Source organism: Suricata suricatta, chromosome 3 (assembly GCF_006229205.1).
Source record: "Suricata suricatta isolate VVHF042 chromosome 3, meerkat_22Aug2017_6uvM2_HiC, whole genome shotgun sequence".
NCBI classification, from domain to species: Eukaryota; Metazoa; Chordata; class Mammalia; order Carnivora; family Herpestidae; genus Suricata; species Suricata suricatta.
This window is the reverse complement of record NC_043702.1, coordinates 109,219,503-109,240,448: the sequence shown is the minus strand read 5'-3', so window position 1 is coordinate 109,240,448 and position 20,946 is coordinate 109,219,503. Positions and strand designations below refer to the sequence as shown.

Sequence of the window (20,946 nt, the reverse complement as noted above, 5' to 3'; positions counted from 1 at the left end):
ATACATGTAGAAACACTTCCTGAAAGGAAATTTTACATCATTTTTTTTCTTCAATTCATATTTCCTTCTAGTTCTCCCCATAGAATTTATTCTATTATAACAGGTTTTAGGTTTAAAAATCTTTTTTTTCCACATTGTCACTCTTTTTCTGTGACCAAAAAGTATATAATCAAATTTTAATTCTGTTGCTGTATGCTGTATTTAAATATTTCCTGCTGAATATTTACTCATTAGAGTATAGAATAATATTTGATCAAAATAGTAAGTCACAGATTTAGTAAACAATTATTAAATATAAAAAGGTAAATTTTAACTATTTACCTCTCTTAAAAATATACCCCATACATGGAGATTTGTTATTTATATTTTCATGAATAAATACTAATTATTGCCAGGAAGAGACAAGATTCAGCAAAAATTTCTACCATGTAGTATGTGTGTGTGATTGTATTATGTATTTAATTTATACTAGAGAAATATGTTCACAAGAAAAGACTGTAATAGAAATGTGTTTTCTAATAACAATGTCTCAATTTCTTAAAACCTTTCAGACTTATTTACATGCAAAACATCACATCATCAAAAAATTATTTTTGGTGATAGATCACCCAAAAATTTAGTTCTTCCTAAATTTTTTTTATTTCTTCAGGGTTGGCTTAAAGCAAATTATTGGAAACAGTCTGACATGGAAAAGGATTTATGAAAATGACTTTTACTTTTTAGTGAGAGCACCAATATTTTGGAATTGTCTTTTCACTTTGTGCCCTAGAACCTTTACTATTCCCCAAGCAATACAACACAGTGGAAGTAGGGAGGATAAAAGCTGTCCCTTCCTTTTGTCAAGTGGGGGAAGGGACACTGATAGAGGCAGGAAGCAGCAGACTTGCCTGTCCCATTGCAGACATCTCCAGTGTAAAGAAAACTTCTAGGAAAGATCTCTGAGAAGAGAAGGAACAAATGGAGATTGAGAATTTGAAAACTGCTCCATCTAAATCCACCCTTGGACACAGACCTCTTGGAAAGCCTTTCTGAAACCCCCAGGACAGTACCTGTGCCGGTTGGGTGATGAGCAATGACAAGGAACGTTAGGTCAGTGGCAGAAAGAGCAAAAAGAAGTGGACAACAGTTTGAAAAAAAAGGATAAGGACGCCCCAAAATATTACTACTGAATTGTAAGCAACAGTTTGTTAGATTGTAAAAACAAAATTATTCTTTTAAAAGTTACATTGACTTCTGATTTTGATAGCTTAATATGCACTAAATCATTATGATTAAAAGCTTGCATAAAAAAAGCATCATTATTCCTGAAAAGTTAACCCAGTTTCAAGTTCTAGGTTAACCCAGTTTCAAGTTCTTCTTTATAGTTTTTGAAAATAGGGGCACCTTGGGGTACCTGGGTGGCTCAGTCAATTAAGCTAAGCATCCAACTTTGGCTCAGGTCATGATCTCATGGTTCATGAGTTTGAGCCCTGTGTCAGGTTCTGTGCTGACAGCGCAGAGCCTGGAGCCTGCTTCGGATTCTGTGTCTCCTTCACTCTCTGCCCCTCCCCCACTGTGCTCTGTCTCTGTCTCTCTTATTTTCAAAAAATGAATTAACATTTAAAATTTTTTAAAAAAATAGGGACACCCTGGTGGCTTAGCTGGTTGAACATCCGACTCCTGATTTTGGCTCAGGTCATGATCTCACTGATGGTGAGATCGAGCCCCACACTGAGCTCTAAACTGACAGCTTGGAGCCTGCTTGGAATTGTCTCTCCCCTTCTGTCTCTCAGCACCCCTTTTTTCTCTCTCTCAAAATAAATAAACAAACAAAAAATTAAAACTAAAGCACTCACCTCTATACCAGTATAGCTTAAACCTAATAATCATTCAATCCTTTATTCATTCATACATAAATAAGCATTTAAAACTATTCTGTAGACCCACCACAAGTCAGTATGGAAACAAAGACTAAATATCTTATCTTCCAGTAATGTATACTCCAGAGAGGGAAAGAGTGCAGCAAATAGCCATACAGTGCCCTGTGGTAGTAATGAGGCAGGTGTGCTGATGGCAGAAATGAAGAACACAGTAAACACAGATAATGTCACAAAGGTAGGGGCAGATGAATGAAATTTAAGTGCCCAGTGGTGGTCAGAGAAACAGAAGAAATAACTGTGCCAGTGTTTGCAGGTGGGAGACAGCCCTGCATGTGGTGGGACACAGAGTTTTGTATGTTTCAAGCATCAGGTCATATTGTGAAGGGATAATGTGATGAGACTGAAGGGGACAAAGATCAAAGAAGTTGTATAGACTGTGCCAAAGACTTTGAATTTGTACATGACAGGAAACCTGAAAAGGGTTTAACATGTCTGCAGTTAGGGTGTTCGTTCTGATAGGAGTCTGGAAGGTGTATGTGAGTGTGAAGGCGGCAAGACCAGTGAGGAGGCGATGAGCAGCCACACAAAGGTAGTAACAGTGGGGCAAGAAAGACAGTAAGATCTTATACCTGGATTTAATATGGGAGAAGAGAAGTTAGGATACTCTCCATACCCAAATAAAAGTGATTTAAATGCTGAAGACTTGATTAACTGACAATATTGAAGTCCAGAGATAGTAACTCTAGGGATAGTTAATTCAGTCGCTTTCCAACATAATAATTGGAATCCAGCAGCTTTCCATATTGTGCTTTACACGGCAAAGGACTGACTCTCATCCCATGCGGGACCCTCATGGTGGCTGCCATAGCTTCAGTCGTCAGAGCCTTGAGTCACCACAACCCAGACCAGAAGAAGTAGTCTTCTGGTCTGTCTCTTTTACCAGAGGGTTAGACTCTTTCCCAGGAGGTTGTTTCTTACATCTTGTCAGTCACTGACTTGGACCTATCAACTCTGTACTCCATGGTATGTGGAAGACCCATGAAGAGCCTGGGCTCCAGTACCTGAGCAGCATTGTGACTCTGGCTCTCAGGTAGTAAATCAACGAGAGCCTGCCCTAACTCTCATCTCCCTGGCTTGGCTGAAAGGATAAGTGTTGTGCTCTTCACTGAGATAGAAACTTTCAGAAAAGATAAGTGAGAAAACAGGATGAGATGTGAAACATATAAACCTACAGGGCATCCAGAGAATGTCTGGTGAAGTCTGGGAATCCTGAACAGATAGCAGCTGGTGGCTGAAGTCCTGGCACAGATGAAATTCTTAGTAGGAATGTGAGGAGGAAGAAAACAAGGTTATGGAAAAATCCTTGGGGAACACTAACCTCTAAGAGAAGGCAGAGAGAGAAAAATCTGTAAAACACATCAAAAGACTAAAGACAGAATAAAAATGCTCTCGTCATGAATTCCAGAGGAAGTAAGCAGGGGGTACACAGTTCTGTCAAGCTTTGGTACATGCTGTGTCCCTCTGCTATGCACTGTCACACTACAAGTGAGACAAAGTAGCTTGAAGTAGAGAGTGAACGAGAAAAATTGATGGGATGCTTGGGCAACATGCTTTTGATTTTGCTCAAAGCATTTTAGACAGATCACTCTGATGTTTATGTGTACTCTGACAGAAAATCTTCACTCTGCTGTCATGAAGTGGAAGCCTGTTGTTTTAGAAGCTCGTCCTGAACACACAAGGCTGTCCTAGGAGGGCTTGAGGTGTGCACAAGCACTGAAGTATGATGGATTCCTTGAGCCACAGCCTAAAATCTTTATCTGAAAATGATAATAATGATGATGATGTTGATGTTGATGATGATGATGTTGATGATGATGGTGGTGGAGGTGATGATGAAAGTTCTGCTTAACGGCTTCAGAGAACAATATCACTGGTTATAAAATCTTTAATGGATCACTCATAATTTCGTCCTTCCTTTCAAATAAAACTTATGGTCCATTTTGTTCAGAGAGTTCTTCTACTATGACTGGATCTCAGTGCCACATTCCACATAACAGAAACATGGAATGGGGGTGACAAGTGCCATTAACACCATTTTTACAGAGGAGAACCCAGAGAAGCTTAGGAGTGAGCCACATGAGGTCAGGAGATGGGCGGCGCCAGGCCCAGAAGCCATGTTCTCACTCCCGTCCCCAGAGGCTCTGTTCCAGAGAAAAGCAGCCCTGTGTGCATAAGCTTACAGCCCTCACAGAGCTTTCCCATCCATTTTCTTATTTAACTTAATGCTCTGCTGCCATCTTGCCTCAGCGTTACATTTCCCAGACTGAGTTCATCCTGACAATTTTTTCAGAGATTAAGAACTCTGATTACAAATTCCTAAATGAGGGGCGCCTGGGTGGCTCAGTCAGTTAAGCGTCCGACTTTGCTCAGGTCATGATCTTGCGGTTCGTGAGTTTGAGCCCCGCGTAGGGCTCTGGGCTGACAGCTCAGAGCCTGGAGCCTGCTTCAGATTCTGTGTCTCCCTCTCTCTGTCTGCCCCTCTCCTGCTCATGCTCTGTCTCTCTCTCACAAAAATAAAATAAACATGAAAAAAATTATTAAAAAAAATAAATTCCTAAATGATACACTTTCTATCCAGAAGTCAAAGTAAGTAATGATAGTATCATTTCTTCTTCGGTTTTAAAAACATAATTTTTCCAGATGAAATTAAACTTCTCCTGGAACAAAAGGATAGTTAGCGTTCCATTCGGGCAGGTCACTTGGAAAACTAAATGAATCCCTTTGGATTTCAAACTTCTGAGTCATGTGGGGTGCCCTGATCATTCTGCTTTGAAATCACAAGCCACTTCCTAGTCTTCTCATGACAGTTCAGTAGATTTATAGTTAGTACTTCTTATTTTTCCTTTCCTAATATTTTAATTTACTCCTTTACTTAGAATGAGTTGCAATCTCTCCCTTTCAGTGTATGACTACAGTATTTGAGCTTGATGATCAGAGGAATGCAAATTAAAATGATAATAAGATGCCATTTCAAATTTTTCAGATAGGCAAAAAGAAATACATCAGTCACACCAAGTGTTAGCAGTAGGTGCAGCAGGGACTCACGTACTACTGCGGGGAGAGAATACTGGCATAAGCACCTGGAAAGTAACTTAGCAAAACTCAGTCAGGCTCAAGGTGTACATATCCCGTGACCCAGGATCTCCACTTCTCAGTGTCTTCTCTAGAAAAACTAGTAAGTGGGCAAATAAACACACACAAAACTGTTCAGTGCAGCACTATTGGTCACAGTGACAAAATAGAAAAAACCTCACTGTCCCTCAGTCAGGTGAATTTATAAACTGCTCTTTAAGATTCAGCAGTGGAGATGAATAGACTCCCTCTAAAAACACCTACATGTGTAAAATCTCAAACACCTATTGCTGAATTTAAAAGTTGCTAAAAAAAATTAAAAATTTAATTTTTAAAATAAAGTTGCTCAAGAAGAGTGTAGCTATAAAATATATACACACATGTGAAGGTCAAACATGTGCACACAAACATGCCCTCATACACAAAACACAACCAGTAAACATTCAAAAGCGTTAGCAGGAACGACATAACCAACTCTAGGATGCTGGCCATTTCAATGAGTGTAGAAGCGTAGGAGGACAAAACTTTAGTATTACCTATATTGTTTTATTTATTTAAAAATTGAAAGAGATAGCAAAATAAAGATGGGAAATATTAATATTGTTTTAATCTGGGTGGTGGGTAGATAGGGTTTATTGTATGTTCTAGATTGTCCTATGTTTGAAATGTTTCATAGTTAAAATTTTTTAAATTCAGAGCTACTTTTCTAGCAAAAGAACACAAAGGTAAAAAGAAAGCAATGACTGAATTGGGAGAGGAAAAGTTTGGGACAGGATTTGGAAAAATTTTTCGGTGAATGGCCAGGTAGTAAATATTTTTGAATTGGTGGACTGAGCCGTCTCTGTTCCCACTGCTCAGTCTGTCTTGGCAACACAAAAGCAGCTATAAAGAAAATGTTGCTGGGCAGGCATGGCTGTGTTCAACCTGACCTTGTTTACAAAAACGGACCTCAGGTCGGAGCAAGCCCTTGGGTCCCTGTGCGCTGCAGATCACAGTTGCTGGAAGCAAGTGGCTTCAGCAGATACGTCATCTGGGCTAGGAGGAGGTGCCTGAGCCAAGGCGTGTCCACCTCTAGTTGGAGACCTCAGGCACTGCCTCCAGCCCAAGAGTCCATGTCACAGATGAAGTACTTTGGCTGTTGAGGTGCTAGTAGTAAAACCCACAAAAATAATCTCTAAATTCTACCATGTTGTGGGTTTTGTTTGAAGTTTACTGTTTGATCTGGATTCTGTTTTCACTTGGGCCGTGCGTGGGAGCAGCTTTATCTCGGATGTATCTGCCGATACTCAGCTATGGGTCCTTCCCTTTAACCTGCCAACGACATCCTAGAAGTCTCAGGTCTCAGAAACTGCTGGGCCCCTTCCCACCTACCACAGCTCTGTACTGCCCTGATCCAACCTCTAAAATTCAACAAAGTCACTCTGGGAGCAAGTTAGTCAGCTTCACAGAACCCTTGGCCTTTGGTCACTTACAGACACCTTTTGCAGAGGATTCAGCCGCCTTTCCTAGAAATTAGGAAACATTATTGCTCAAGCTCCTATTGTTGAACCTCTGGACGCTTCTAGGAAAGGCTGACAGAAGGGGCCAGTTATTCTTTAGCTGCTTAGATATTATATTACCCTGGCCTGTGCAGCCCCAGTTCTGATAACCAACAAAGGCCAGGCCCTGGGGTGTTCCTTAAGAGAAAGTGCTTTCTCTACCTCTCTCTCTCCACAACCTACTTTGACCAACACACACTGCTTAGCATATCAGCATTTATGGTCCTGGTATCCCTTGCAAATTTATAACATTGTCAAGACACAGGGATGGTTAATAAAACCAACAGGTTTTATTTACAAGTTTCTTCTGAGACAAGCCAAACACAAGACGTGAGGGGAAGATGAAGGATACGTGTGCTGTGGTGCCAGCAGCTATGTCAATGTTCCTCAGGGGTTAACTGTATGCAAATCATTTCTCTGAGTAGTGAAGTGATTCAAGGCAAAGCAGGACTCTGGAGTGTTAAATTCAGGTCCTGGTGGGGCCACCAACCTGTGTGCAAGTGTGTGTGAAATAGTGAACTGAAGAAAGAGGCATGCATGTTCTATCCCGAGGAACCCCCCACACTTAAGGGCCACTGTAGTATGCGCCATGATCAAAACTGGCTCAGATCCTTCAGTGTGCCCTTCAAGTGGAGGGGATACAGCCTAACAGTCACCGCGGCAGATACCTCTTGCCCACTTACCTATCCTGACACTGAGATCCCAGATCCTTGGCAATTTCCTGTTGCTGTTTGTGAAGGAGTAAAGACACAAAATGGAGGAAAGGAAAGAGAGGAGCTTGGGCTGAGCAATCGTCAAGTCTTTAGAATAGTAGATTCCTGGGTGCCTGGGGGGGGTCAGTTGGTTAAGCATCCAATTTCGGCTCAGGTCATGATCTCACAGTTCATGGGTTTGAGCCCCGGATCGGGATCTGTGCTAATAGCACAGAGCCTGGAGCCTGTTTCAGATTCTGTGTCTCCCTCTCTCTCTGCCCCTCCCCCACTCATGCTCTGTCTCAAAAATAAAGTAAAAAATAAAATGGGAGATTTGCTTTTCTTCTTAGGTTCCTGTGAGGCATAACTTCTAAGGGTGATTGCCAGATGTTTTGAAAATGTTTCAAAGCGTTCAAAGAATGCATGCTGTTAATCATCACATCTAATACTGAAACTCTAAGGGCTTTTGCCTCAAATTGATCAGAACATGTTTTAGTTCGATTCTCCCTGACAACAGCTAGGACCAGTTGAATGAAAGCATGCGTTTTTTAGCCTATCAGAGATGCATGTGAAGCTGTTCCTGGATCCAGAGATGGAGGACCAGGCTGACTCCGTAAATCTTTCCTGGCTGGGACTTGCAAACTTTTGGTTGTGTTTACTCAGAATGTTAATAATTTTGGAAATTATTAAAATGGAACCAACATACTTTCTTTTTAAGAGACTATTGAGATCAGAAATCATTCTGCAGATATAATAAGCTGTGTGAGTCAAATGAGTTCAATACTCAATTGCTTGTCACGCGTCTGCTGGAAGCATGGTCATTTTCACACAACAATTCCTGTGTGGAACTAAAGAGGCATGAGGGAAATCCTTTAAAAATCCAGCCATGAAATGTAAAAAACTGTATTGCACAAAATGTTTTTACAAAAAAATAAAGTCTTTCCCTTTTTCCCCCCTCTCTGTTCTAAATGTTTTTACTTCCCTTGCCTCTTGTCATTATATTTATCTAACTGCACTCTTGGCAGTGTCACTGCCTGGAACAATGTTATTTGGAGTTTAACCACTCATTTAGCTGTTACTTCCTGGGCATCTCCTGCTCCCTCTCCAGGAGGAACGGATGCTCTTTCCTTGTGCCTCCACTATCTCCTGGGGACACTGGTGCCAATGGCAATCACCCAAAGCAGTTCTTTAAAGTACAGATCTCAAACTCCACCTCAACTCTACTGATTCAGAATGCTGTGGCGTGGGGGTGAGGAATCTGCACGCAAAGCATCCCAGTCATTCAGATGCCCTCCATCCCAGGATCATTGCCATGGAACCCTTGCCTCTAAAACTACAGCACTGTCGCCTGCATGCCTTTGTCTAACTTCTGAATTGCAAGTTCACTGAAGGCAATGAAATGCATGGCGTTCATGGGTCCTTAAACACGTATGTATTGAGTGCATAGTTCTGAGTTCAAGACATATAATAATGGATAAACAGGCATCCTTCCTTCTTGGACCTTAAATTGACTGGGAGAAGCCAGACAACGCAAAACTCAGTAAGATCTTTCAAATCTGTAAGATGCTAAATGCCATGGGGGGAAACAAAGCAGGGATGAAGGAGACAATAAATAATGCTAGGGTTATGGCGAAGTTACCCATTAAGGTCTCACTGTGGAGGTGATAATTGAGTGAAGACTTGAAGACTGTAGGAGAAGGCCATGCAGATATCTGGGAGAAAGGCAAAAATAAGGCTCTAGAGCAGAAAAAAATGCCACGTATGTTCTAGAAACAGAAAGGAGGAGCAGAGTGAGCAAGGGAGACTGTACAGGTGACAAGGCCTCCAAGGTAAGAGTCAGGACAGCAGATCTTGTCAGGGCTCATCTGACTCTGTAAGAACCTTAGCTGTGGTCTCTGTGGGAGGTGCTGGAATTCACAAGGCTTATTACAGAGTTTATTCCAGAATAAATACTCAACAAAATTTGATGAATGAAGGAATTCTCTGCTAAATGATTTGTAAAAGCCTCTTGTGGATTACACTTAGACTAATAATAATGACATGAAATATTTTAGCATAGATATTTTAACACAAATATTTTTAACAATGAGATAGTTTTACTCACCTGGAGCCAGGATCATGGAGCCAGGATTCAAATACTTCGCATACTGGCCATGTGATCTTGGTAAGTTGTGAAGCCTCTCCATGCCTCAGTTTCCTCATCTATAAAATGGAAGAAATAATAATACCTATTTCATAGCATTTTGATGATTAAATATGCTTAAACATATATAAGAGAGATTTTTTTAAATTTTTATTTTTGAGGGAGAGGTAGAGAGCCCACAAGAGCAGGAGAGGGGTAGAGAACAGAGAAGACAGAAGATCTGAAGTGGGCTCTCCTCTGCGCAGACAGTGGAGAGGTCAATGGGGGGCTCCAACTTCCGAACCCTGAGATCATGACCTGAGCTGCCCAGGTACCCTAAGAGTGATGTGTTTTGAACACCAGTAAATATGAATTATTAGCAGATACATTTAAGACATTGACAATACTTCAGAGATTTAATATATTTATTATAAATTTTAGTCATTATGCTTATGCCTGTTATATAATTACTGTATGCTACATAACTAAAACTAATGGTCTAGATACATATATCTTCATGCCATTTTGTACATGTTAAAGGTGTGTACACATCAAAGGGATGAGAGTCTCATGCAGTCCTACAGGTGCACAGGGAGGCAATGGACAAATGTGACTAGGACGGTGAGGATGACAAGGGTGACGAAGAACTACAGCTGGCAGCTTGTAAGAATCCTCTCTACCGAGCATGACGGCTACCCCTTGAGGGCATTAATGTAAATATTACAATAGAAACTGTGAATTAAACTTCTAAGGAATCTATCTTTCAGTCAGACTTAGCTTGCTTTCCACAAGACACAGTTCAAAGGAAGTTTCTTTCTAGCTCCCACCCTTGCACACCTGTGTCACCAGGCCCTCACATGCACACAGCAGATACAATTTACTCATGTGGTTATCATTGCATTGTCTACGGCAGTTTTAATACAGCCTTGGAAGTTTCTTAATTCATGACTGGGAAGTGGTTTCCACTACAAGAAACTAACTCACTTGAATTAACTTGAATATCTTTGTGCAGATGTTAAATGTAATTTTTTATTCATGGCAAGTAACAGAGGTGTCAATATTACTTTTCCTAATCTATAGTCATTTCTAAGTTTAGTACTATTTATTTATTTATTTATTTAATATTTATTTATTTTGGGGAGAACACAAGCCAGGAGAGGGGCGGAAAGATGGGGACAGAGGATCCCAAGCAGGCTCTGCACTGACAGGCTGATAGCAGTGAGTCCGATGTGGGGCTCAACTCCCCTACCCCGAGATCATGACCTGAGACTAAGTCAGAAGCTTAGCTGACTGAGCCATCCGGGTGCCCAAGCACTCGTTGTTTGTTCGTTCGTTTTTTATAATTTTTTTAAATTTATTTTTGAGACAGAGAGACAGAGTGCGAGTGGGGGAGGGGCGGGGTGGGGCGAGAGGGAGACACAGAATCCGAAGCAGCTCCAGGATCTGAGCTGTCAGCCCAGAGCCCAACGCTGGGGATCCAACTCCGGAACTGTGAGATGATGACGTGAGCGGAAGTCGGACGCTTAACTGAGCCACTCAGGCGCCTCCAGCGCCCAGTGCTCATTGGTAAGGAACTTGTGAACCGTACCCACCTTTCCTTTCCTTTCTGTTAATTTTCTTGATCATATCCACGTCTAACGGTTACTTTCGGTGGCTCCTGAGGCAGATGCCTGGCTCGAAATCCTGGTACATTCTTAGTCGTTGTGTGACGTTGGGGAAAGTATTCAACTTCTGTGGGCCTCGATTTCCTTCATTATAAAGTAGGGACAATAAGGCCACCTCCAAGCTACAGTTGTTTTGAGAATCAAATGAGATAGACTTGATACACATAGGGCAGCGCTGCGCAAATAACTCAGTGAGGATGCAGTGACTTACATTAACCACTCTTGCGCTTCGGCAAACTGGCTTGGGCTATTTCTGACAACCTTCGCTTCCGAATCCCTCTGCGGCAGACGGACACGAGTTTGTGCGTCGCGGCGTCGCCCCTGCCCGGCCCGCCGGGCCTGCTGCACGCCCTCTCCCCTCCAGCGACCCGACCGCAGCGCCTTCCAACGCGGCAGGAGGACGGGTTGCCTGCCGGTCCCTCTGACTGTCCTCTCGTTGCAGGATGTTCTGGAAGCTCTCCTTGTGCCTGTGCCTGGCGGCCGCGCTGGTGAGAGCAGCCGAGGCCCGGAAGAACCGCCCGGCGGGCGCCATCCCCTCGCCCTACAAGGACGGCGGCGGCAACCACTCGGAGAGATGGCAGCACCAGGTCAAGGAGGTGCTGGCCTCCAGCCAGGAGGCCCTGGTGGTCACCGAGCGCAAGTACCTCAAGAGTGACTGGTGCAAGACGCAGCCGCTGCGGCAGACGGTGAGCGAGGAGGGCTGCCGCAGCCGCACGCTGCTCAACCGCTTCTGCTACGGCCAGTGCAACTCGTTCTACATCCCGCGCCACGTGCGCCAGGAGGAGGCGTCCTTCCAGTCATGCGCCTTCTGCAAGCCGCAGCGCGTCACCTCGGCGCTGGTGGAGCTCGAGTGCCCCGGGCTCGACCCGCCCTTCCGACTCAAGAAGATCCAGAAGGTGAAGCAGTGTCGCTGCATGTCCGTGAACCTGGGCGGCTCCGGCAAGCAGTGAGCGCCCCGCGCCGGGCGGCGGGGCCCCCGACGCTCCGCGGCGAGCACGCTTCCGGGCCCGACGGCGCCCCGTGCCCCGCGTCCCTACGCTGCGCGGCGAACACGCTTCCGGGGCTGAAGGCGCTACGTCCCCGGCGCCCGATGCTCCGCGGCGAGCACGCTTCCGGGGCCGCCACGCTCCGCGGCGAGCACGCTTCCGGGCCGGACGGCGCCCCAGCCGCACGCTCCTTCCAGGGATACCAGACAGGCAGCGTCCCGGGCCGCGGCCGACAGTCGGGGCCGGAGAGGGCCTCCCCCGGGCCGCCCTGCCGAGTCGACATCGATGTTTCCACCGAGTGGAGAAGCGAGTGTGTCGCCGGCCTTATCCTACACTCCAGCTCCCCTTTCCAGGCCTGCCGGACGCGGCCCGCAAGCCGCTGCTTCCCCCGCTGGGCCGGGTCCCTGCGACGAGATGCGCCCCTGGGGACGGGAGGGCCGCCCTCGCGCTGCTGTGACGCGGACCTGGACACTGTCCACACCCACGGAGCTTCTCCCAAAACCCCGACACCGAGAAGATGACTTGAGCCCCTAGGATATGAAATGGGCTTCCCTAGGGGCCTTGCTCAGCAGGCCACACTCTCCCCTATCCTCAGCCCTCACCACCGCTTCCCCACGCCACCCCCCATCTGTGGACTCAGATGAACCCTGGTGTGCATGCTAGCATTGCTGCAATTAGAATATTATTACACACGAAGATCTCCATATTAACGCTGGTTTTGTAATTGACCTGTATTGTAAGGAGCTGTTAAAAAGCACTATAGACCTATCCATGTATTGTGTCACGTGTTTGGACTCTGGCTTTGCAGTACTGTTCTGAGGAAGACCCACAAAGCGGTTCACTAGCGAATAATGCCTAGTCAGCAGTTCACTGTCATGCACCTATTCTTAGATTGGGCAGGGAGACGCCAGGTGATTTTACATTGTGATCTGACAATGAATAATAGTTCACTGAAGGTACTAAAGCATTGCAGCACAGTGTAGAAAGTGGACTGGGATGGGAGGGAGGACACTCACTGGGAAGTCGTTAAGGGAGAACTTAAAAGCCCTATGATATTTAATATGCATATGTGGTGTAAGAAGTTACATTATTTTACTGCCATGACACTAAACAAAAAATATTTCCTGGTAAAAGAAATATTTAAAAGCATAAGGAGTCAATTCACTTTGTGGTGTAGGAAGAAAGAGAAAATAAAATATGTGGGACAGAAATCTAGTTAAGCTATCCTACAGAAGCTTCCTTTGCAAAGAATGGAATTAAAAAACAAAACAAAACAAAACAAAAGGATGACCAACTTACCTTTCATTTTTATGAATCGTTGAGATTTTCATGCTGTGATCTCTTGGTATAAGAAAGTTGACAACGTATTATCCCACAAAAGTATACTTACACTGAGTCCCTTTGCTAGATTGCCCCACAAAGGCTTCCCTGTGAGTAATGTATGGAATCTGAAAATGTGAATTAGATGCCATTGGTGGGAATCCGTACACTTTGACAACCTTTCATTGGTAATCCCCAAGCACTCGGTCTCAAGTGCTGCTGCCAAGGGCACTCAGAAAGACCCACTTCCAGGTTTTCGAGACCCTCTACAAGCTGCTCTGGGAACTGAAGCTGGCTGACCTTTGGCAGTGATGGGGGATCTGGAGGTATTCACCTGGAGAGCAAGGTGTGGCATGACGGGTGAATCAATTTCCTGCCCCTGCACTGCATGTTTCCTTTTTGTCACTTCTGTAACTCTGTGACACCAGAGCAGAATGTGCTGTTGCACAAGGGGGTATTGGTTTTAGAAATGGCTATACACAGCCCTAAATCAGGAGGCAGAACTCAACAGAAATCCTTGAAGGCTGGAACCTTGGGATGGAGAAAAAAAGTAGAGAGCGTGTCCAAGTTCAGAATTTATTTTTGCATTTAATGGAAAACTGCAAGTCAGACTCAGTACAGAACACACAGCAGAAAGGCTGTGAAGGAAGGAAGTCCACATCACAGGACTGTAACTAAGGCCAATGGAGTAGAGTAGGGAGGTGGGCATGGATGGGAGTCTCTGGCTGACTGCAGAGCCAACTCTGTCATTTTATTAACACAGAACCCAAGTTGATAGGGGAAGGATTAAGCTATGAACTCACAGAATACAAACATGAGAACACTCTCTTTGAACCCAATTGTGGGTGTAGCAATGGAAGCAATATGATATGCTGCAGTGTGAAGCTCCTTCTGGGGGTATGTACAAAGTTTACCTTCTAATGGCTCAAATTGTATTTAATTGGTTTTTTTGTCTGTTTATAAATGAAGAAAAGCTATAAGTATAATGTAATTATTTTATAGGTCTACTATTAAATTATAGAACAAATAAAGATACTCTAGGATTATATGTGATCCTGGTGTGATGTGCCATAAAAATGGAATTCAGAACTTGTTTCAGTGGGCAGTGAAGGAGCACTGTTTGTTCGGGGTGGTTTTGTCCAGTCATGGTGAACTTAAGCCTTAGTTTACATCATGCAATCTCCTTTGGGGCCTGGTGTCATCAGTGAGAATCCAAATCAGGCATTCAGGGAGCAGAGGTAAAGGGGATAACTCTCAGTTCTGGTCTTAGGGAGTTTCCAAGCCTCTTACATATTGCTCAGCAGCTGAAGACAGAATTCTTGAGCTCTTCTCATTGTGCTCTTTGAATAAGAAATACAGAAGTTCATCTTCCTTGTAGTGACCAGGGTACCAAACTTGTGTCTTCAACAAGCCAGAACTTCTGCTAAGTTTTGTCCTTTTTCACAATCACTTTTCACACATTTCAACATTTCTTACTATCACAGTGTTTTTCAACTAATTGACTTCACACATATGACATTCACACAACTCAATTACGAATAAAAAATAAACACTATAATAAAATTTCATATGGTTGATTTACTCTATGGATTTCAAAGGAATGAAGTTTAACTTACTAATTTATCTTAGTTTATTAAATGGGGCAGAATACTCCACTTAAACGAGGCTAAGGTATTTCAATTTACTTGTTTCTGAAGTTGATTGATAGATTTTTAAGTTATAAAGTCAATGAAAATGAATTTTTGCTATTGAGTGAGCAACATAAGGATCTATGTATCCCTAGAAAGCTCCTTTGATAATTAATTGATTTATCACCACTGATGGGTAGCTCTACATCAGAGATAACCAATAAGACAAAGTCATAAATAATACAGTTCAAACTTGATCATCAGGTTATCATTTGAATCCTTCTTTTTTTTAATTAAAATAAAAAGTTTGTTTTTGAGAGAGAGTACAAGCAGGGAGGGGTAGAGAGGGAGTCACAGAATCTAAAGCAGGCTCCAGGCTCTGTACCTGGAACTGCAAGATCATGACCTGAGGCAAAGTCAGATAGATGCTTAACTGACTGAGCCACCCAGGCGCCTGACATTTGAATCCTTCTTACCTTTCACCCAACCTTGCTCCCCTTTTCACCCAAACCACCACCACTACTTCTCAGGCACAGCAGCCAGTGCCACTTACCATAAGGGAAAAATGAGAAAACAAGCAGTTTTTGTTGTGATGGTGGTGGTTGTACCCATTGACATTTCCGGGTTGCTGGTCACTCTACTACTTAGTCTGGGATACATAAGGGAGGGGGGCGAAAACCAGGGAAATTCCTGTTATTCCTTAGATCCCAAGTTTCCTACCTGATCTCCCTTTTGTTCTTCATCTTTTAGAGCCTTATTGTTATGTATATAGGTGTACTATTAAATTATATATATAAAGTGTACTATTAAATTATATATATAGGTGTATATTAAATTATATACACACACACATATATAATATATGTATAACATACACATATACATATATACTTATATATTTGTATATAACATAAAACACACACACAGAGGCATATACATATACATATATATATATTCCAGAGTCTATAGTGGGAGGATTAGGCAGCATGTGTCTACTCCATCTTGTCTGGAATCAGAAATCTTATGAAGCTTTGTAGATGTACTACCTATTCTCTAAGGTTTATGTAAACTTTACAGTTTGGTGTATATATTATGTATAAACCAAGACCTTCAACATACTTGCCTCATATCTCTCATGTGTTACTATTACATGATGTCAAATATGACATTTTACAGAATGTCCATAAAATCCAGGTTATTTTAGATTATATCTTGATAAAGGACACAAGAACTTGCATGAACTTGGCGTGCCTGGGCGGTTCAGTCAGTTAAGTGTCTGACTTCAACTCAGGTGATGATCTTGTGGTTCACAAGTTCGAGTCTCGTGTGGGGCTCTGTTCTGACAGCTCAGAACCTGGAGCCTGCTTCAGATTCTGTGTCTCCCTCTCTCCTTGCTCCTCTCCTGCTCACCCTCTGTCTCTCACTCAAAAATAAAGAACTCGCATAGACTTGAGGGCAAGACTATAAACATAAGCCACTGTTCATCCGCTGGAAACCCCAGCGGCATCCACCTCTCCTTCCTGACAGGTGCAGCTAAAAACACATTTGCTAGATCAAGCGCTGAATGGTGCTTTAGCCTACTCTAGTAAAACAAAACAGGCAAACAAAAAACACATTGAGCAAAGCAGCTACAACTGGGGCTACTGTCCTATCACCTGCCATGTTCTATTGAATTCTATTACACAATATTCAAGTCTTTGAAAGATTCATTTGTTTACTCCATTCCCTTTGGAATTCACCATTGTTTTTTATTTACTCTTTTTGCTGAGGTAAGAAGCTTCAGAAATGTCTACTTGCCCCTCCCTATTACATTGGCTCTTACTCAAGAAGTCAAGGAATCAATGTGAGGGTTCTTCAAACTACCATGAGTGTTCCTATCAGTTGGGCATTTGGAGATTAGGGGAAGGACCAAGAGACCAGTGGGCTCTCTGAGAACCAGACATTGGTTAGGACTCTGATGGCCCCTATATATCGCTCACCTTAATATGGAGCCATGTTGGTTTACTGGGTCTCCAAGTATTTATGTAAATTCAGAACCAGTGTTCAATAATCTTCAAAAGTTCTGAGTATTCCTCTTTATCCTCATAACACACTTACCTTAGTAAGTAGTTCTAATTTCCCTGGTTAAGTACAAGTGGAATAACAAATGAATATATCTGCCCTAGGATTGAAGGGTCCTTACTTCTAAAGAATCAGCCCCTCCTTCAGCCAATGGATTCCAGTCTGATCTGGAAACTGAGCAAGGAATTGTGATTTTCACTAAGACACAGCCCTGTTTCTGATAATCCATCATTGATATCTTTTGAATGTATAAATTAAGCAATACTCTTGTTGGTAGCCCATCCATCTCATATCCAGCAATACCACATTCTATTATCCAACTCCAAGCTGGGATTCTCTGGATATCACTCCAAAATCCATCACTCTGTAATAATTTTGCCCACGATATGCCTGAAAGTTAAGCACTGGCATCTGGCTTATATTATTTTGAGATCTTGCTCAAAATAATATAAGATCCATCAGGGAGCCTAGTTTTATAGCAGCATCTCTTCCTACTGTTAGCTGTGAGCTACAGACAACGGGCATGGCTGCGCTTCTCAGAACTGCTGCCCTTCCTGACACAAACACAGGCAATGTTGCTTTGGTGAACAAAGGCTCTCCTGGGACCACCACTGGCTGGTGTGTTTTTTAGCTTTACACAGCAGACACACATGAGCATGCCCACTTCTCTGAGCCTGTGAATTGTTTCCTCCACCACGTACCATGGAAGCTCTTGCAATTTTATTTTGCTGAATATGGATCCGTTTCTGTGATACTCTAAGAATCATGCTAGTACCTTATCACCTTGCCTGAGGTATTTGCCACAATGTTAAATTCTTAATCATGGACGAGTGTTCCTATGGTGATACCAAGCTTAAAGTTCTGCTCCCTGTCCCTGATGCAGCACCCTCAGGACGTGATCCTGCACTTAATTTCTGGCTCCTGCAGTGACTTTACTCTCATCCTTTAACTGACCCAGCACATCTTGAATAGGGGAGGGGTGCCTAACAAGAGGCCTATCAGGTTCAGGGAAATTGGGGAGTTTGAGATTCTTGACCACATTTACCAAGGTATTCCCATCCCAATTTTAGGGTTTTAGTTCTTCCTTATTAGGACCCTAACCTTGGCACAGAAGACTCGTTGGAGCTACGAATCCAAACTTTTCTGAAATAATACCATTTGTATAGCTGAGTCTGCCTGACTGTAGGAGTCTAATTAAACTCTGCCAGAGACGATATTGCTTTTGTATTCTGAGTGAATTGGTCATCACTCACCCTAGTCTTTAACAAATGACACTTGGAAGTTGTTCCCCAATTCCAAAGTTTTTAGAGTCAAACTGTACCTTATAATTATTTTTTTATGTTTATTTATTTCTTTTTAAAGAGAGAGAGAGAGTGAGCAGGGGAGAGGCAGAGAGAGATGGAAACAGAGAATCCCAAACAGGCTCCATGATGTCAGTGCAGAGCCCCACACAGAGCTCAAATTCATGAACCCTGAGATCATGACTTGAGTCAAAATCAAGAATCAGACGTTTAACCCACGTACCTTACTATCCTTAGGCACCAAAAGTATTGCACCATCCAGAAGTCTCCACACCAACATCCCACCTCAGTTTATGCTTGGGAAAAATATTAACAGTGAATGCTACAGCACACCAAGGGCCATGGCAACTGACTGGCACGTGATTCATCTCCAAATCCTATGTTAGAGTGCACTTTCTGGGACCACTCCTGGAACTATCTTAGATTGTTTCCCCAAACTCTGTGACAAAGTGTTTTGAAGGTTTATTGGGGAGTAATCTCAGAACACAGACCTGTAAGGAAGTGAGGAGATAGGATTGTGTAGCAGGAAGATTAAACTGGTTTGCAACTGAGGCCTCGTCTGGTCCTATGTGGTGCTGTGATAGGAATTCTTGTTTCCCAAATGGCAGCAAGGAGGACAGGGGTTTGGATCTCACATCAGGCAGTCAGTCACTGGCTTCAGGGCATCCCTTGGAGAGAGAATGCATTCTCTTTCACTCACGTCCCCTCTTAGTGAGGGATCCAGCCATCAGCTGCTGGTGAATTCGCTGGGCTGGGGGTGAGATGGAATGGGTAAGCCTACTCTCATACTCTTGAAGAGAGTATCTGAGTGGATCCCATAATATTCACCTTAGCATGCGTGTGAGGGGAGAGAGGATAGAGTGTGGGAGGAGGGGGGAGACAGTAAAGAATGTGGATGACCTTGAAAGAGAAGCAAAAGAGGTTCCACTTGATTTGAGAGGAAGTAAAAAATTGCTGACCAATTTGATTGAGGATCGTTTTAGTCACAATATGCAAGATTGGAGGGAACAGAATCCATATCCAGACTAGCGAACTCAGTAGCTCTATTAAGAAGTTAGACTGAAGATTAGGGCCAGACAAGGTAATAGAACTGAATCTGAAAGATAAAAGTACACAAAATATTTGCAGAATTTGGTGACTAAAGAGGAGTATGCTGGTGTAAAAGATGGGAAACCCCACACAAGTGAGGTGATGGTGTGGGTTTTTAGAAATGTTAGGTCTGCAGTGATAGTGAAATAATCTAAATAAATCTGTCCCAAAGAAATAGGATTGGAATAGAGTGACAGCTACACCTGGGTAAAATTAGTAAAGAAGGACAAAATCATTACTAAACCCATTAATGTAGCGAGACTTCCAAGAGAGAGGGAGAGAATAAGGAAAGAGAGAACAAAGTTACCTTCGGAAATACAGATGATCCTTGAAAACAACGCAGGTTTGAACTGTGTAGGCCCATTTCTACATTTTCTTTTTTCAATAAATACAGGACAGGGCTATGTATTTTCCTTTTCTCATAATTTACTTAATAACATTTTCTTCTCTCCACCTTACTTTATTGAAAGAAAGCTGTATATAATACACGTAACATAAAAAATAGTGTTAAACCCCTTGGGAAGATGGCAGAGTAGGAGAAGTCTAAGCTCACTCATTTACAACTAGATATCACTCATATCTAAGTTAAAAAAAACTAAAAGAAAAGAAAAAGAAAAAGAAAAAGAAAAACAGAGAGCGATCTAAAGACTGGCAGAAAAATTCCACAGCTAAATGTAGAGAAGCTGCCTCGGAGAGTTGAGGAAGGACAGAGAGGGTGGTTGGGAGCTGCCAGCAGGAGAGAGGGCCCTGTGGGTGCAGAGAGGGGAAAGCACCAGAGAGACCATGCAGGAAAAACAAATCCCTATAATGTCTGGCCTTGAAAACCAGAGGAGCTGAATTCCATGAGTTTGAATAGCCAGTAGGACTTGGAGTCTGGAGCTTTAAAAGTCAGCTGACTCAGCAGTGAGAGAACCTGGGGAGCCAGTGATAACCCAATCCGTGCCCTTAAAGAGACAACAGCCCATAGAGAGGCAATAGAGAAGCGGCAGTTTGCACAACAGGAGGGAGATGTGTTTATACTGATTTTGGAGTGTGTTTGAAGTCTTCTCTGGAAAAAAAATAGCTGGCAGATTTCATTTTCCTCCCCTGCCCCCAACCCCCAGCATAAGCACAAGCCATTTGCAGGAGGTGGTGTTGCACAGTGCTTGCTACCTAATGGCTAGCAGTGCATCCTGCCCATGAATTCTTCTGAGGACTTGCCCATTCCAAGCCTGTTGGCCTCAGCCCTGGCTCAGTTTAAATTTTGTTAATGCTGTGCTGCACCCTGCCCAGCCTCCACCTCCATACACCATTCCTTTGCAGGCACCAATTTCAGGGGATCCAGCCTAGAATTAATGGCCCAGTGTAAATCTGCACTGCCCAGGTGTCCCACACACAGACACTGCATGCCCCCAGCCATCAGCACCACTGCCATGTTCCCATCAGACAGTAGGGGATATGGCCTAGGATTAGCAGCTCAGTGAAATTTTCTAATACTTAATGGTTTCCAGAGGGGAGGTTGGTAGGGAAGACGGATAAAATAGGTGATGGGGATTAAGGAGAGCATCTGTGATG

At 43.2% G+C, this 20,946-nt stretch overlaps 1 protein-coding gene and 1 long non-coding RNA gene across 4 annotated transcripts in view; one reads left to right on the top strand and one right to left on the bottom strand.

Moving 5' to 3' along the window:
* Window positions 1–12,014, bottom strand: part of LOC115287959 — an 88,998-nt gene extending 76,984 nt beyond the window's left edge. For both annotated transcript variants that reach the window (XR_003906744.1, XR_003906745.1), the window contains exons 1-2: window positions 10,936–12,014; window positions 9,326–9,423 (exon numbers count right to left, since the gene is read on the bottom strand). This is a non-coding gene — a long non-coding RNA (uncharacterized LOC115287959). The remainder of the gene's footprint in view (window positions 1–9,325; window positions 9,424–10,935) is intronic.
* GREM2 (gremlin 2, DAN family BMP antagonist) overlaps window positions 1–12,035 on the top strand; it is a 105,571-nt gene extending 93,536 nt beyond the window's left edge. For both annotated transcript variants that reach the window (XM_029934819.1, XM_029934820.1), the window contains exon 3: window positions 11,450–12,035. In XM_029934819.1, coding sequence (XP_029790679.1) covers window positions 11,450–11,957 — 508 coding nt within the window. In that variant the 3' untranslated portion in view covers window positions 11,958–12,035. The remainder of the gene's footprint in view (window positions 1–11,449) is intronic.
* The last annotated feature ends 8,911 nt before the right edge of the window (window positions 12,036–20,946 follow it).